The sequence below is a fragment of the Cervus canadensis genome, chromosome 5 (genome assembly GCF_019320065.1).
Source record: "Cervus canadensis isolate Bull #8, Minnesota chromosome 5, ASM1932006v1, whole genome shotgun sequence".
Lineage (NCBI taxonomy): Eukaryota > Metazoa > Chordata > Mammalia > Artiodactyla > Cervidae > Cervus > Cervus canadensis.
This window is the reverse complement of record NC_057390.1, coordinates 2,425,032-2,442,271: the sequence shown is the minus strand read 5'-3', so window position 1 is coordinate 2,442,271 and position 17,240 is coordinate 2,425,032. Positions and strand designations below refer to the sequence as shown.

At 49.5% G+C, this 17,240-nt stretch overlaps 1 protein-coding gene across 2 annotated transcripts in view; it reads right to left on the bottom strand.

The window, feature by feature from the left end:
* Nucleotides 1-1,227: 1,227 nt before the first annotated feature.
* NCAPH (non-SMC condensin I complex subunit H) overlaps nucleotides 1,228-17,240 on the bottom strand; it is a 31,461-nt gene continuing 15,448 nt past the window's right edge. For both annotated transcript variants that reach the window (XM_043467794.1, XM_043467796.1), the window contains exons 7-18: nucleotides 16,539-16,728; nucleotides 15,108-15,199; nucleotides 14,115-14,320; nucleotides 10,202-10,350; nucleotides 9,570-9,673; nucleotides 9,136-9,258; nucleotides 6,716-6,826; nucleotides 5,418-5,591; nucleotides 4,638-4,751; nucleotides 4,218-4,306; nucleotides 3,601-3,676; nucleotides 1,228-1,717 (exon numbers count right to left, since the gene is read on the bottom strand). In XM_043467794.1, coding sequence (XP_043323729.1) covers nucleotides 1,658-1,717; nucleotides 3,601-3,676; nucleotides 4,218-4,306; nucleotides 4,638-4,751; nucleotides 5,418-5,591; nucleotides 6,716-6,826; nucleotides 9,136-9,258; nucleotides 9,570-9,673; nucleotides 10,202-10,350; nucleotides 14,115-14,320; nucleotides 15,108-15,199; nucleotides 16,539-16,728 — 1,488 coding nt within the window. In that variant the 3' untranslated portion in view covers nucleotides 1,228-1,657. The remainder of the gene's footprint in view (nucleotides 1,718-3,600; nucleotides 3,677-4,217; nucleotides 4,307-4,637; nucleotides 4,752-5,417; nucleotides 5,592-6,715; nucleotides 6,827-9,135; nucleotides 9,259-9,569; nucleotides 9,674-10,201; nucleotides 10,351-14,114; nucleotides 14,321-15,107; nucleotides 15,200-16,538; nucleotides 16,729-17,240) is intronic.

Below are 17,240 nucleotides of genomic sequence, written 5' to 3'. Positions count from 1 at the left end.
GTGTGGATTCTCCCTCAGCATCACTGCTTTTCCTCCTGAAGCATGTCCACGAGTCTAAACCTCTCCATACGGCAGTCTGGGTGGTGTCTTGGACACAATTTGGAAAGTACACTCCTCGGGAGACGAGATTGGCTTCAGAATTTTTATGTGGACCGTTTTTAAAGTCTTTACTGAATTTGTTAAGGATACTGTTTCTATCTTGTTTTGGTTTCTTGGTCGTGAGGCATGTGGGATCTCAGCTCCCCAACCAGGGATCAAACCCACACCCTCTGCATTAGAAGGCGAAGTCTTAACCACAGGACTGCCAGGGAAATCCCGGGGCTGGCTTTTGTTTTGTGTGCTTTGGGGTTTAGGAGCAAGTTATTATCAGGAGTAATCACCAGTCACATCCTTCACTGCTTCTGACCTAACATCCAAGCTATTTACCCAGTGGATGGTGACAGGGTGCTCTGGCAGAGACCCAGGACCCGCCAAGGATAGAAATGTTTGGATCAACATCTCCAAGTATGGAGCCTGTGACTTGGGCATGTGGAGCACAGTAGCTAATAATAAAGATCTAAAAGCAGATTTCCTGGTTCAAGGCCAAGCTCTTGGCAGTTGGCTGTCTGCTTCTGTGTGCATTACCTTCCCTTCGTGTACCTGCTTCTCCTCTGTAAAATGGGAGGGATAATATTTACTAGTATGTTCCTCACAGGGGATGCTGAGAAGGCTGAAAAATGTCATCCACAGAAGGTACTTAGTAGTCCCTCAGTAAACGTTGGAATTTTTTTCTCTTATCACCCACTAGCAGAATTATAGGCCCAAGAGAGCCAATCTTTTTTTTAAGAAAATCTGTTTTACTTGTGGCTGTGCCGGGTCTTTGTTGCTGCACTGGGCTTTCCTCTAGTTGCAGCAAGCAGGGGCTACTCATCACTGCAGTGCACGGGCTCTGGGTGTGCGGGCTTCAGCTGTGGCCGGGAGCTCAGCAGTCGTGGTGCATGGACTCAGTTGCCCCGCGGCATGTGGGATCTTCCCGGACCAGGAATTGAACCAGTGTCCCTTACGCTGCAAGGCAGATTCTTAACCACTGGACCACCAGGGAAGCCCAATGGATCCAATCTTGAAACCCCTACTCTACTATAAGACAGATCACCTCAGCCCTTAAGGATTTCCTGCCTGATACCAAACAAGTCCGCATTCCTGAGTGTAAGAACCAGGTCTGATACTTGCGCAGTGGGCAATCAGCCAGTTTGTCAACAAACTACTCAAAGGATTTTATTTTTAAGCTTATATACACATTTATAGGCACATAAATGGTATATTTTATATACAAGGTTTTGGTAGCTATTAAAGGACAAGTGCCTACTGGGAAATTCTTTTCTATAAGAATAAAGTATGGAGAACAGAGCAGTGAGGAGACAAACTACGTGGATACGAAGAGTGGACACTGCTTCCGTGATCAGGGCCAGTATCCTTGCCCTCTCTTCCCTCCTAGGTGCTCACCACAGAACAGAAAGCTTCCATCAAGGACAAGAGTTGGTCAGGGAGCTGGTTCCCAGACGGTGAAGGAGAGAAGGCGTGCTGGCAGTCGCTAAAGCTTCGCCTCAGACCCCTGGCATCTCAGCCCCAAGTGTGGGCATCCTGGTCACTGTGGGAGCGAGGACCGCCCCCCACGAGCTCAGTCCTCCTGCCGCACCAGAACATCCGAAAGATCCTTGGTTCCTTCCAGCTTCAGATTCTGAAGGAAGATCGAACACAGATGAACACTAGTGTACAGAAGATACAGCAATCAGAAAGCAAACTTGGAGGTAACAAGGTGGTGACTACAAAGAACCAGGCTTGTCCCATGATTATAAGTGACACTGTCAACAGCGAATATAACCTGCATGATAAAGCTGGCTCCAAATCTTTGTCAATTGCTGGAAGCGAAGCAAAATGCAAGCCTGGTTCCTGTGACAATCTCTGTAAAGGACCCAGGGCTGAGCTGGGAGGAGCTGGGGGAAGTGACAGGGAGCCCACCAGGGGCCACGGCACCAGTACATCAGCCCCGTCTATGCGCGGCCTTCCTGCCCTGCCCGAAACCTGCCCGCTGGGTGATGCCGTGACACCCACACTCTCCCTCCCATCTCTGCACAGGCCTTTTTCCTTGCCTCCCACTTCCTCTTGGACCGTCCCACCTCACGGATCCTCCACCAAGCCCAGGCAGCTGTCCCCTCAGGACTAAAGAGCTGTCAGAGCCCCTTGGCACGCGGAGGCCTAACTGCACTGGGACCACGCGCTCCTCTCCAGGCACTGGAGGCAGGCACGCGTGTTGGCACACCTTCTGCGAAAGACGGCAAGCACGCCCCTCACTTCCCCCATGACGGCTGAGGGGGAGCCCGTTACCAGAGGCTGGTGAGGAGTCCAGATGGGAATGAAAAACTGGGAGGAGGTGGACCAGCACAAGCGCCATGCTCTGGCAAGAGGTGTTGTGTGAGATTTGTCCTGGTGGCTCTTAAGCTCTGAGTCACCGCGAATCCCAGCGGATTATCTGGTTACTGTCAGCCAGTGCTACCAGTGAGATCTCCTCAAACAGTCCAAAGGTCAGCCCAGCAGGTCCTGGTCTGGGAACACCTCCTGATTCTTCCAGTGCTGAGCACTCCAGGGCCCCTTAGAGAAATCTGATCACAGCAAAGCAAGCAAAGCTGTCTCTGCTGCTGTGGGAGGCGAAGCAGTGGCAGAGTGAAGCCTGCATGCTTCCCGGCACGTCTGCCCGGCCCCCGTCCACCTGGGGGTCGGGGAGGATGACGAAGCCTCGCTCTCAAGCAGACACAAGGCCCCAGCCAGCGCTGGCCCTCCAGCAATCACTCACACCTTTAGAATCTGGACTCAGGATATGTTTCTGAGCTTTGAGGGTGGCACTATGTTTTGAGGGCCTGGCTGGGCTGGGAGACCACACCCAAGGGAGAGCCCACAGTACCGACATCCACGAGGATGGTGTGAGATTCCAACCTTGCTCAGGGAAGCTGGCAGTGACACCATGAAGGTGTCCAGCTCCAGCCCTGGTGACGCTCGCGGCGTGTGCTACAGCCCAGCCCCGTCCTGGGCACACGAGAGGACAAGTTTCAGGCAGCACCAAGTGCCCGGGCCTGCCGGCTGCTTCTTTGGGGTGCCTGCCTCCCGGAAGCGTCCACTGAGAAGACAGGTCTTGCCAGCTCCGTAGTGACTGCCCCACGGCCACTCCGCTCTGTCAGCTCTCTCCCAGCGGCTGTCTCCTTCCTGCCTCATCGCTCCCCTCTTTTCTCCACCAGGTTTCCCATCTGTCCTGACTTTGACACTGGCAGGATTTGGCCTTGATGCCCAGTGATGTAAAAGCACCTTACATGTTTTCAAGTTGGGAATTGACAGATCACAATTTCAGCATCTAAAATTTTCCCACTGGGATCCTCCTCATAATTTTCATCTCTAATCATACATGTTGGCCTTTTTCTCAATAATTTTTCAGTATCTGGTTAATCCTCTGGGTTGAAGGTAGGTACTACGTAAGTCACTGCATTTAAGATGTCCCATGAGGCCGCCCATGACTAATAAAAAGCTCCTGTAGGCTGACTATAATACTCCATGCTTACCAGGTCTACCTACCTTTTCATTGGCTAAATGTAGGAGACACGCAAAGGCCAGAGGTATGGAGAGGTTCTGAGCCATAAGGGGAGGCAGGCTGTGAAAGAAAAAGGCCAGGAAGTATTTAGCTGTCACTGCAACTCCAGGAACAAAAGCACTTTCATCAAGTATGAATACACATACCCAATGAATAAACTAATAGGAAACAAAGAAATATTCAGATGCCTTTTAGAAGCAGGTTTTTCCAGTTTCTTATTTGGAAATATTTGCTGTTCTATTCCGGCCACTGGTACAGAAAAATGCCTTTTTTAAAGGTGGGCTAACTTAACTCACTTATCAATGCAGAGAAGGAATGGAAAAACTGCAAGAAATGTGAAAATGGGGGTCCTGTGTGGAGGGGGGTGCTCTGTTACGCAAACAACTTGGGGAGGAGTGGGAGGGATGAAGAAAGGAGGGGTGAGGAGGGGAGCGGTAAGGAGGGGAGGGGTGAGGAGGGGAGCGGTGAGGAGGGGAGCGGTGAGGAGGGGAGGGGTGAGGAGGGGAGGGGTAAGGAGGGGAGCGGTGAGGAGGGGAGGGGTGAGGAGGGGAGCTGTGAGGAGAGGTGGGGGGGCAGGGCCAAGTCTGCCTCATGCACACACCTCTTCTGCAGGTCCTTTGTGAGACTGCTGAGTTTCTTGTCAGCCCCCTCCTCAAAGGGTCCTGCTTCTCCATTCTCACTGTGGTTTACCTGACAGAAGAAAGGACACTTAGGGATCAGACTGGGCCCAGTTTACTTTTTGACAGCAACATAAACCTATGAAGCTGGAACTCGAAAAAGGAAAGCCTGCGTTGGAATGAAACCGAACAATTTCTTTGAGGCATTTTGAAGAAAAAAGATCCACGTGTACCACCTTCTGTGTGACCCACCGGTTTGCACACTTGGTCCATTTCTGTTTCAGAGGTCTGATGTCATCCTTGTATTTCTGAATAACGGCTTTTCAGGTTCACGCTACTGATGCTGGAGCGCAGACTCGAGCCACGCCCGCATTGGTGCTGGGCACCAGAGTGGAACCCGTTACCTCTGCATCTGCCTGCTTGGGGATCTCCGTCAGCAGACTCCACATGCTCTGCTTCAACTTCTTCATGTCCATCTTTTTGGCAGTCTTGGCATACTGAATTTCAATTTTATTTACCTGAAAACGGTATGTGACAAGTAAAACTAAGCAGAAGAAAGAAACATTTACCATCAGCTCTTTGAAAAAAAGTCTGGAGAGGAAATAATGAATAAACCTAGTTTACACTACCAAGTTTGAGCTTTCTTTGGACGTATTAAAATAGAGTCCCTCATTTCAATCTATTGATAATTTCTTTTTTTTTTTTGATGATTTCTTTTTGATCAAGTACAGTCTTCATTAAGGGTATCCTGGAATTCAGTGTAAAAGAGAGAAGTGAATCAAATATATATAAAAGCACCAAGCCTGCCATCTTGGCATGGAATAGATGCTTGATACATGGTAACTTTATGAGTTGAATCTGGCCTAGATTTTCCAGAGCTAAATACCTACCCTTACCCAGCCCATTTCTCTTTCTGCAGGCTTCACTCACATACTGCATGTGCATTGCAGGTTTGTCCCTAGTCATATGGTTTATCACAATCTTTGGAGAGATAGCTGGTTCCACACAAACATAATCAGATTCTCTACAGCCTTATTTAAGAATCAGCCACGTAGAGAGTAACGGGTTAAACTCAAGAAGGAAAAAAAAAATCAAGCTCAGACCAATACGATTCTCATAAAAGAGGCAAACTAAGCAGCTCTCAGGCAAACAACATCACATGTAATTCTTGGCTTCGTCTTTACCTTCTGAGGCTCAGCTACCAGGTTTGACTCCCCGTAAGTGGTGATGTCCAGTCCGTGGACTTTAGATGCCTCACCGTTGCCTTGTGTTGTCGCAGACGGATGATCAGAATGGTCAAGGGTTCCAGCTGGTCCCACAAACAAGTCATCGGACTCTTCATAATCGCTGTCAGCGGCCTGGGCAAGGAAATAGCTCTTCAAGTTAGGCAGAGTTGTGTGAGGGGCTTAGAAACAGCTTTGCAGTAGACCCCATAGCCAGCAAGAGCAGACACCTGAGAGTTCACGGGCTTCGAGGCCCTCTATCATCTCCCTGTTGCACAAAGACGGCACTAGGGAGGCATCTGTCAACTAAGACCTCTGCAGTGAGAGTTCAGAGGAGCATGGTCATCAACACAGTGTCCTTTGTCTCTAAACAGTTTAGGATCTCATTTCACAGAAAGCATTCCTAAAACCCCAGAGATGTGACCTGCCGGCTGGCCAGCAGCAGGGATCCTGCTGGGAGCTGGTGACAAAGACATTCTTGGACTGAGCCCAGCAGGAAAGGCCAGATCTCTGGGTGGGGCCTAGGAGGTGGTTTTTTTAATAGGCTCTCTGGGTGATTCTTACGTACACTAAGTTTGAGGAGCACTGGTCAAGCGACCAACTAGATTTTCACTAAAATATAAATAACAGCTAACTCTCTTCCAAGTAAGAAAATACAGTAAATAAACTATTCTCCCTATTCTTTCTCCTCTCCTCACCTTCAGGGTCACATGGGGCCTAATATCTCCCCCTCTGTCAGGCTATCTCATTCAGAGTCACAGAAGGGATTCTGAGGTTATATAGTCTAACCAAGATCTAAAGGTGGGGAGCAGTTTGTAGAAGTTCACAAGGTGTGAACCTAAATCAGAGCTATAAACGTGGTCTCCTGAGATCCAGTCCATACACCTTTTCCCCATCAGAACACACTGGCATCACACATCTATGCGTTTTGTCTCCCCACCCAAAACTCTAGCTCCTGAGAGTGGGGAGAGCGCTTCTTTTCCTCGGAAATCTCAAAATAGCCAAGATAAGTGCTTTGTACAGGCTAAACACTCCGTCCACATGTTGATGGTTTATTGGACTATGTCCACTTTTCTCCTGCGTCCAGAGCTCAGTGTGAGGCAGGCCGAGGTCTGGCTGCTCCCCGGCTCTGCTCAGTTCTGAGGCCTGGGGCAGGGCAAGCACACACAGACCCCCACTGGCTCAGAATGCCCTGCAGGAAAGGACAACGGAAGCAGCGACCCTGCTGAGAAGAGGACAGAGTGCTTGCCCCTGCTTACCTGTAACCCAGGGCAGAAGTTGGAGGTGTCGTTAGGGTTGTTGTAATCATAGTCTCCAATTTCTTCATCATGCTCGGTCCCTGCCTTCTGGCCTTGGGCCACCTTCAGTAACTGATTGGAGGAAAGTACAGCTTCAGAGAGCAATTTCTAGAAAATCAGCTAGTAAACTAGGCTGGGGAGATGACCTTAGTTCCAACGATGCACGTCCCAGAACATTAGGGTTTATAAGGGTCCTGAAAAATCACCTCATCCAGCCCACTTCTAACTCACCGCCCAGCTCCACTCTAGAGCAAGCCCAGGGCAGTGGGGCTCCTAGCTGCCAGCCATCCCAAAGATGCCGGAGCAGCCAGGTTGCAATTAGGATTGCCCGCAAATTTATTTGAAAACATGTTCCTTCACTAAAAACAAAACCACCTATGCCTATCTGAAACTTGTGGCTGCTATTGACCAGTTTTGACAGAACACTCACTGTTGTAATTCTCAGGCAGCTGGTCCCACTCCTGGGGCCATGACTGCTCCCCAGCAGCCCTCCTTTCTGCCACCACACCTGCGGCCCACGAACCCCCTTCGAGGGGTCTCATAGAACAAGTCTGCCTCCTCTCCTGGGAGTGCCTGTCCACCACAGCCCTTCAGATTTGCAGGCCTTTAGGGCACTGATCTTCATCTAGGGTGTGTCTTTGGGGTGGAGGAAATGGGATTAAAGGTGTGTACAGTTTATAGAAGCACACTGAATATTTTAGTATAACGTAATATAATTACATACTCCAAAAGTAGTCCCCAAACCTCAATGTTTTTATAATACAAATCCAAAAGTAAAGAATAGATTTTTATTAAGAAATGCCCACTTTCTCCCACTTTTCTTCATATGATTTCTAAATCCCTCTCCATGTGGAATATTCTCGACACACTCTAAATTGTCCACAGTCTATTAGAAATGTTTCAGGAAGGGTATGTGAGACTCCTCATGTATTGACTGGTTGCTATTAACATTTCTCTTTAAGATATTAAAGAGAATGGGTGGTTGACCTGTATAGTCTCTAGCCAGACTGGGTGTTTGTTTAACAATCATCTGGTGTCTACTTTCTGCTATTTCACAGTCACTTTTCTAGTGTTGCTCTCCTGGAAGGATGAGGTGAGGAATCCTGGGCTTCTGCCTGGCTGCCCTGATAAACATGAAGGGAAATTTGTTCCTGTGGATAATCAGAAGCAAGAATTCTTTCCTAAGAAACAATGATGGGAAAAAAACATACAAAATACAAAAAGACAATTCCTGGAGTACAGTGATGCAATGACCTTGTTTTAACCACTTTCATATCTGAAAATGCAAATTACCACCTAAGCTACACTCTTCAATGTTCATAGTAAGGGCCTGAGAGAGGAGAAGGTGGCTTGTGGCTAGGAAAGTGGCTGAGGCTGGGTTAGTTTGGTGGGGCATCCCACTGTCTTCCTTCCGGCCCCCAGCAGCCTGGCCCTGCCCCTCCACCTCAGGGCTCTATTTTCTGACTCAAGCAAACAGCTGCCGCATCCGACACTGATGGCGGCCGCGGCTGCTTCTGCTGCTGCAGCTCTGTCTCTCCTTCTGCGTTTTTTTTAACTGAGGTATAACTGACATATAACATTATATTCATTCTTTCTGCATTTTTAAGAGCATTTCTGTTAACTGAACGGTATTGATTAGAAGGAAAATGACCAGTGTTAAATTATAAAAACAGAATGTGCAATATCAGTGAATTCAGGGAACTGTATACGTATCATTAAGACCTGTGGAGAGACAGGTAAAACAAGGCAGAGGAAACTGTCAACTGTTTGTAGACTTGACACCACAAGATGAAAACACCCAGGAATGCAAATGAGCAGAGGGTCCGGGTAAAACGGAAGTAAGCATGACCCACTGCCTGGTTGCCCTGGCAACAGGAATACATGCTTGCTGCTTAGCATCACCAGAGGGGCCACAGGCAAATGAAGTGAACAGCGACTGGTGCACACCGGCACGTCTAGAGCACTCATCTGAACAGGCATGGAAGGAGTGCGGCCAGGCTGTGCGGCACCGGCAGCTGCTCCGCCCCGCACATCACAGGAGGCTTGAGTCTGTGCCATGATCGCGGGGAGGCTATGAGAGCAGGAGAGAGGACCTGGCTTCTGAATCCACAACTCTAATGAGAATCAAAGGATCAAGGAATAACCAACGCCGTGCAAAACCTGGACAAAGCGCTGTTCATCCCCCTTGCCCGTGAGGAAGTAGGCCAGCGTGTCCAGGTGAGGCACTTCATCTGTCCTGTGAGCGTTACCCTCCAGCTCTGCCTTCCTCACACGCTCCTCCTCAGAGGCACCAACAGTCACGCTACCAGCCACTGATACCTCCGACGCTAAGAAGGGGTCCAACGACAGCATGACCTCAGGGAACCAAAGAGCAGCTTTACCCTGGTGCCTGGTTTGAGATGCAGCTGGACCAGATCTTTAGTCTCATACTGGAAATCTGTAGGAAGAGTAGTGGCTCTCCAACTCTGGTTCTCCAAAGTGAACTTGGTCAGAACAGTAACAGCCTATTGATTTTAAAGAAAAAGAAAAGGGTAGTTTTTATGCATCTTTAATAAAAACAGCCTATATGCATACAGCTGCAACAGTCTTCCCGCTTCTGGGTAAAGGAGTGATTCTGTGAGACATTGTTCATAGTGAGTCTCTCTGCCACTGTGTCTGGGACTATTTCAATTCCTTCAGGGACTGAGGGAGAATGAAACTACCTATTTACTCTAAGAGTTAAATTTATAATGAATTCTTAAAAACCACAGATGAAAGGGGAAGAGGAGTGCAAAGAATTTGTGAAAGCACAAAGGATAATAAATCTAGCACAAACCTTTGTTTTTCGAAAATGTACATCAAAGTCAATATCATCGTCAAAGTCAATTTTAAAATCCTTCGAGCTCTTCTTTCTGTGCTCTGATTGTGAAGCAGTATCACCTGCAGAAATGAAGTCAGATGTCAACACTGCTCACCTCTCTGGTCTCTTTATTTACTCATCCTGCGAGATCACTCGACAGCCTTACTGAACCCGAGACTGCATTTGCATTTGAGCATCAGAACAGCACTAAGAAGGGCAAATCTCATACCTAATATTTATCCGTATGATCTGTGTTTTTGCTGAGAAAACTCAGTAACAGGTATGCTAATTAATCACTTCTTTTCAAAGAGAGAATGCAAAACACACAATGCTGGCACAGCCCTTCAGAGGGCTGCAGCGTGCACCCATGCAGCAACTCACCGGCACCTCCAGACCCTTCCCACTTAGAGGCCGCAGTCTTAACTGCTCCCTCATCCCGGGCCAGGTCAACTCACTGTCCAACCAGGAGGCTGCTTATCTTGTGTATTTCCCTCCACTTGTTGGGAGGTACAAGACTGTGATGGGCATTTTCCCTTCCTGGGCTGAAAGGCTGACTGGCTGGTCATCTGCACTATTTCTTCTTAAAAGTTCTGCCTAGAAGTACATACGTTTGTGTCGCGGTCTAAAGCGCCAGTGATCCGGGCCAGCCCACATCGACATGGTGCGGGGGCTAAAGTAGGAATACTCTCCAGGCTTCATGGACAGAAGGGGACACAAGGTCCAAATGTCTCCGTCCCCAAGGGGAATCACTTCGTCTCTGTAACACATAAGATCCGTTTTTATATGTACAGTCATATGTGTGTTGATGTAGACAATACAATCGTGTATTTACACGTAAAGCAGAATACAACCCAGCTGAAGACACTACTTTTCCACAAATGAGCAACATTGCTAAGAGTGAGTCCAACATAAATATATCATTAGTAATCCTTTAGCTTACTCAATCAGTGCTTTTTCTTCTCATTTTATAACAACATGATTGTATCTATGCAAGTACTTTTCATGTTTCAAAGTGCTTCACAAAATGCAAGTTTACCCACTTGAGAGATAAGAAAACAGAAAGAAACTGACTTTTTATATAAGACTACATACATGGCTAGTAAAATGCAGAGCTGGGGACTGGACACCATTCCAGAATCCCAGGCTCAGGGTCTTTCCACACACAAGGCTTCCTACCACATGACATAATTGTCACATTTCTTCTTTACCATCTTTCCATAAGTGAGGGCTCCGCTAACACTGCTGTAGTTCCTACTGAAAGTGAAAACAACTAATTTGTCTCCCACATGACTGGGGGACAATGACCTATCTGTTAAACCATCTAGCTTGTATTTCTTGCTGTGTATGAAGGGTCTAACTGGCCCATCCAGCATGGCAGTTTTGGATTGGTGTTTCATCCTTTCTGCAAGGTAACTAAAATGTGTCGGGTAGGTTTTACCTACAGGCCCTGCCAGGTCAGAAAGCCTGTTAGCGCTACTCTACTGCCCTCTAAAGGTAAAGACAATGACGACCTTTTCACCTGTACTGACCCATACCTATAAATCCCCTTTATATCAAACCTTATGGTATGAGATAAAAGCTTTAAAAGGACTTCGCTTTCATCTATGGACTCTTTTTTTAAATTTTATCCAGTAAACTCTACCTGTACATTTAAGGTGTAATGAAAACAATTTTTAAAATTAAAATATACTAAAAAATCCCCACTAGCCTGTAACTGCCTTCCTATGTTAGGTAATAACTGTACTGCACTCTGCTGTATCTCTCCCAGGGCGAGAGAAGGTGGCTTTGGGGGCATCCCCACTCAAATTCTCGGGTACTCGTCTGTCGAAATGCTGGCAGCTGAGCTGGCAGTTTGTTGGGAACTTAGAGGCAAAGCTATAAAGAGCTTGGCTCCTATCTTCTGAGAGTTGGACTTCTTCTGAGGGCCAGAACTGGACTGAGGCCCTGGAGGCTTGACCTCTAGCCTTTTAATAATTCTTTCAATACAATACAGTGTTATGTGGCAGGCACCCGACTCCCCCATTCAACAACTAGCCTAATCCAGTCTACCCCTCCGTCAGGCTTCTCTCATCCCCTCTGGAGGAAGTGTTCACTTCTCCTACCCCCACCCCACCCTACCGCAACCACAGTCCCTTCCTTCAGTTTAGCGCCAGCTCAGTTGTGCTGCACGAACACCTGCAGGTTGACGGTCTCCTCTCAACTGTCTCCTAGCACCTCGGCCAGCATGCAGCAGAAGGCCTCAGTCTTGCAAGCACAGAGCAGGCTGTGGTCTGGGCTGGACCACAGGCAAGGCCTTTAACCACAGTGAGCGCATGCGCCCAGGAGATCAGAGAGCGCACACGGCCCCGCCGCTGCAGAAGATGGAGGGCAGCTGAGCCACCCTAGGTCACCAAGTGCTTTCTCAGTCACATCCTTACTAATGTACGATGTGCACGGTGGTCAAAGGGCTGCCATCCAGGGACCAGTCGCACAGGGCTTCCTGCAAGCACTGGTGGTTATAATTCAGCATCGCTCCACCCCACCTTGAACTAGAGAAGCTCTTAAAGACCTTGCAGTTCAGTACAGTGTTTTCAGCCCTGCGTACAGCACAAGCCCCAGCAGCTCTGGGGAAGTCATGAGGCATTCCTGGCCTTAGACACTCCTGAGTTAGTGCCCTGGGGTGGAGCCTGCCACCCATAGCTCATCACACACGGCCAGACTGGTCGAGGGTGCTGGGTAACTCCCCAGCTCCACCCTTACTTACCTTCTCTGAGCCTGTTTCTTCACCTGTAAAATGGGGTAACAGGACCTACAGGGTTGTTGTAAGGATGAAGAGATTATTTTTATATATTATATAAATTATGTGAAATATGCAGGTAAGGAACCTGGCAGAGTATGTGGCACAATCAGAATAATCGGGCGCTCAGGAAACATCAGATACTATGATACTATTATCATCAAGCCCCAGTCACTCCCTTTCCAGGTGAGAAAGCAAAGCCCCACAGACGGACCACTTGCTCCACACCTCCCAGCCACCCACGGCAGGGTCAGGCCTAGCTCAGTTCACACACTCGCTGAGCTCCCAGGAAAGGCCCGCACCCAGCCAGCGGCAGGGATTTCAAGGCAGACAAAACCCTGCACTAGAACCTAAGCCCTATACCGGCAGTGCACTCACTCAGCAGGATCCAGGCTAAGATTCTATTCTGTCCAACTGGGGCGAGAAATGGAGACATTTGTTCAAAATGTGTTTAAAATAACCATCTATGGGTTATATAGTTATAACAAAATAACAGAACGGAAGCCACTAAAACCCTCCTGCTCCATCAGTTCCTCAGACACCGCCTCACTGTTTACACAAAGTGATGCTCTTCTCTGACTTCGAAAATGACATTAAAAGAGCTCATTCCACCAATCTGCCCATCATTTCTCACTTCTTGGAAGACAGGATGGGAACAGGGACAAAACCACAGGGTGGTAATAGCACACACCAGGAGAGGTGGTTTCTAAAGGGTCTGGGGGGTAGGGGTAATTTTTCCTTGAGGTCCTCACAGCCCCCTGACTTCTAGTCAGATTTGAAGGGGCACTGTCGATCACATCATTCCCCACATGGGCAAACAAAGTGAGTCAAGAAAGCACTCTCAGCCTGGACACACTCAGCAAGGCTCTTGAAGGAATTTTTGCCTTGGTGGGAAATCACGCTGGACAACTTGTACAGTTTCACCCACAGTGACCCAGCTGGGCTGTCCCTGACCCCAGACTTGCCAAGCCGCTGCTGTGGGCACAGGGTCATCCGAGGGTCTGCCTGTTCTAGTCTCGTGGGATCTGGTATACCCACGCCCGTTCAAGACTTTTAGCAGCCCTCACACAGTAGGACTGTGGGATCCCGCTTCCAGATCATATTCAAAATTAACGTAAAATAACCTAGTAAGTACATATAATAAAGATCAACCAAGTTCAGATTTTCCAGTGATGCTTACTAGAGTAATCAAAAATCTAAATTACTGGAGACCAATTCTACCATCTCCCCAATCTCATATGCTCAATTTTACCTGCTGCCTTAGTTTTCCTTGCTTTGCTCATCCCCTGTCTACCAATCTGATAATCAACTCTGCTCAGACCCCTCTGCCCTTTACGTGGGGCCCCCTTTTTCTCAGTAATCAATACGTAAGCCTGTTTTCTGCCTGTAACTGAGATGCAGTGATTCAGTCAAAAGCCAGACCATGTCCAGGGTCTTGAAAGGGAGCACAGTCCGTGCTACCAAAATGGAAGTGGTGATGACCAGCCGCCGCTGAAGGAGCTACTAAGCCCAGCTTTTTATGTCATAGTCTCATGCTTATCAGCTCCTGCAACGTCAGCCCTATGACCAGTAAGTGGCTGAGCCGATATTCAGAGGCAGATTGATTCCATCGTGAGTCAGAATGGCTCAGCCTGTGTAACAAGACACACAAGCCCAGCCGACCACAAGGACAAAACCGGACTGTCCCAGCAGGACCTCTGGGAGGACGGCTACGGGGACACTTCCCATGGCCCTGGGCGCCTTACTGGCAGCTTTGAACCTGGCAGGGCTCCTTCCAGCTCCCGAGCTCGGTGCGGTCCCCCGCTGCGGTCTGCTCTGCTTCATCATTGGCATCGAAGTCATCCTCCAGGGGCCCGTTGGGGAAGTCCTCGCAGTCACTGTCCTCCACCTCGGCATTGAGGTCAAACACCTGGTCGTTCTTCTTAAACTTGTCCACCAGGGCTGACACTGACTGGAAGAGACGGAGAGCTCCCCAGTCCCCCACACCCCCACCACCCCCATTCCCACCGCCAGCCCGCCTCTGCGGGGAGACCCGCCCCACTGGAGGGGCCTCCCCCCAGGCCCGCCTCCCTGGAGCCGGAGTTCTCTCAACCGCAGAGCGCTGAGGAAGTTTACATTGTGCGGCACAGGATGGAGCTGGATTGTCGTCAGGCACATTTTGTAAAACATGAAACCGGAACCTGCATCCTTTAACCCCATGTTTAAACAGTTTTCCATGGAGACCATTTATTTTGGAGGTTGTAGTAAGTAGACTAAAGGGGGCCAGGCTAAAAATAGAGGAAAACTTCACACATGACAATTTCTCAGGAAACTCTGTGCCAAGGGACTCAAGTCTGAAGAGCAGGAAATTCCTTGAGCTTGACAGCAACCTAAGAGACCAGAGGCCACTGGGACAGCCATGTTTGAGAGTAAATCTGATGAGACTGTGCACCCAGGAATGGAAGGACTGCCTTACCCTGGGGGGCAGACAAGAAGAAACACGAAGCTGATCCCCACACGCTACTCCCAGCTGCTTAATGGGCCTGCGGAGGGCAGCGCACAGCCCCACTCCCAGCCTGCCCCAGTGTTTAGTCCCTATGGAGGAGCCAAAGCAAATACTTTCTGTACTGCCGGCTAAATAAAAATGATGCCACAGTTTTGGTTCCCACTGGGCAGAACTCATCTCAGGCCATCTCACTGAAACCACGAGCTGCTGGAGAAGTGCCCAGGGTCCTTAGAAGTCCAGAAATTGACCACACCTCATTATGTGCTTCACTGTCCCATTTAGTGAACTGGAAGCCGGCCAGGGAAGGGCAGATTTGGCGATCTTCCGCGCACTGCTGCAGGGCCGCTGGGAGGACAGGAAGATCACAAAGAAGGATCAGAGCAGGCTGGAGACATGCCTCAGCCCCTGGAGATGACGGAGCAGCCCCGTGGAGGGGGAGGCGCGGCCACCTCCTGCCCTCGGACAGAGGCTGGCCGGCCGCCCACCTGTGTGCCGACTACTCTCCCAGGAGAGGACGTGTGCTCAGGCACACACCCGTGCCAGAGGTAGGCTCCACACTGGTGTTCCAGGAATCGGGAAAACACCAGAGCAGAAGCCTGAAGCACAGACTTTTTAACTCTGAAATGGACTCTGTGTCCCATGATGGAGCTGGGAAATCAAAAACCCATCCTGAAAGTGTACTAACGGCACAGACAATTGTGAATGTCACTTATTTTAGCCCCAAAATAAACTAGGGACGGGCTTCCCTGATGGCTCAGTGGTAAGGAATCTGCCTGCAGTGCAGGAGACGTGGGTTTGATCCCTGGGTCGGGAAGATCCCCTGGAGAAGGGAATGGCTACCCATTCCAGTATTCTTGCCTGGAGAATCCCATGAACAGGGGAACCTGACAGGCTGCGGTCCGTGGGGTCCCAAAGGAGTTGAATGTGACTGAGCAACTAAACAGCAACCAAACTAGGTCCAGATTACCCCCCTCACAGGACAAGAGCCTCACTGAGTACAAACACCTGGACAACTGTTAGTACTAAACAGTCATTCTTAGCAAATTCTAACAAGGACAGGCGGATGGGCATCATAATATCGGTGTGGCCCTGCAGAGGGGAGGATAATTCCATGTACCACAGAATCGTCCCATGCTAGTGCCTGGCCTTCACACCGCCTACCACATCCTCAGAGGCTCCCCCAGCAGTGGGAGGGGACAGGTTGGATGGGTGGCAGCGGGTAGCGGAAATCACTGCTAAGCCAGTATAAGGGACTGACAACAGGACAGATCTGTTCTCAGACCACCGTGGAGGATTCTGAAGACAGTTCATACAGCCCTTTTCTCCTCAGGATCCCCTGGGTTAATAACAAGTGAACACAAGGCCTCTGGCACAACAAGTCTCTTACAGCCCCTTTCCCAAGTCCAAACTCTCACCCTCCAGAGAACCAGCTGCCCACAGGGCACCAGAAGGCCTTAGCACACATAAAGCACAAGCACTGGCTACTGCTGGTCAAGACTCCGTGCTGCAGAGAGGCCAAAAGTGAGTTTCTCCTCAAAAAAAAAAAAGCCCACTTTGTCTTTCCAGAGGAATCTTCTGGGTAAATAAGCAACACAAGAGGCACAGTGGGCTTGCTAGCCATGGTTATATACAGAAACCTCTCTGATGACTGAACTGCTCTGGTAAGAGGCGGCACCGGACTCACCTTTTAAGTCGGTCATTTCCACCCAGCCCAAATCCGGCAGCTCAGGAGGCTCCCCGCTGGAGAGGGTCTGGATGTCGGCGGGGAACAGCAGCTCGCTCCTGTAGTCTGGGCAGTGGAGGGTGGAGAGGAACACGCCTGCAGTGCTGCACTCGTCAAACGAGGCTGCTGTCTTCTGGAACATGGGGTCGACCTGAGTGCAGAGAAGCAGAGGGGACCCCAGGGTTAAGGGACGCAGCCAAAGGAAACAGGAAACCCCGCTCACTGGGCCTTGCTCGTTCGCAGCTGCATCTACGGGATCAAAATGTCTCTGCACATGATCAACTGACAGGTAAAACCCCACCTGCTTCAAAAGGAGGGCTGTGCACACTCAGATGGAGAAAGGCGCACAGCAGATGGTGACAAGCTGGTACCACGTCAGCGTGTTTGCTACAATGTTCCCGGGCGGTGTCCTTCTGCTGGTCTCTCTCCAGTCAGGTGTGGGCTCTGTTAAGATTTTATTTATTTGGCTGTGCTGGGTCTTCATTGCTGCGTGTGGGCTTTCTCTAAGTTGTGGCGAGCAGGGGCCACTCTAGTTGTAGTGCACGGGCTTCTCACTGCAGCGGTTTCTCTCGTTCTGGAGCATGGGCTCTAGGTGAGCAGGTTTCAGTGGTGACTCAAGAGCTCTAGAGCACTGGCTCAGTAGTAGTGGGGCATAGGCTTAGC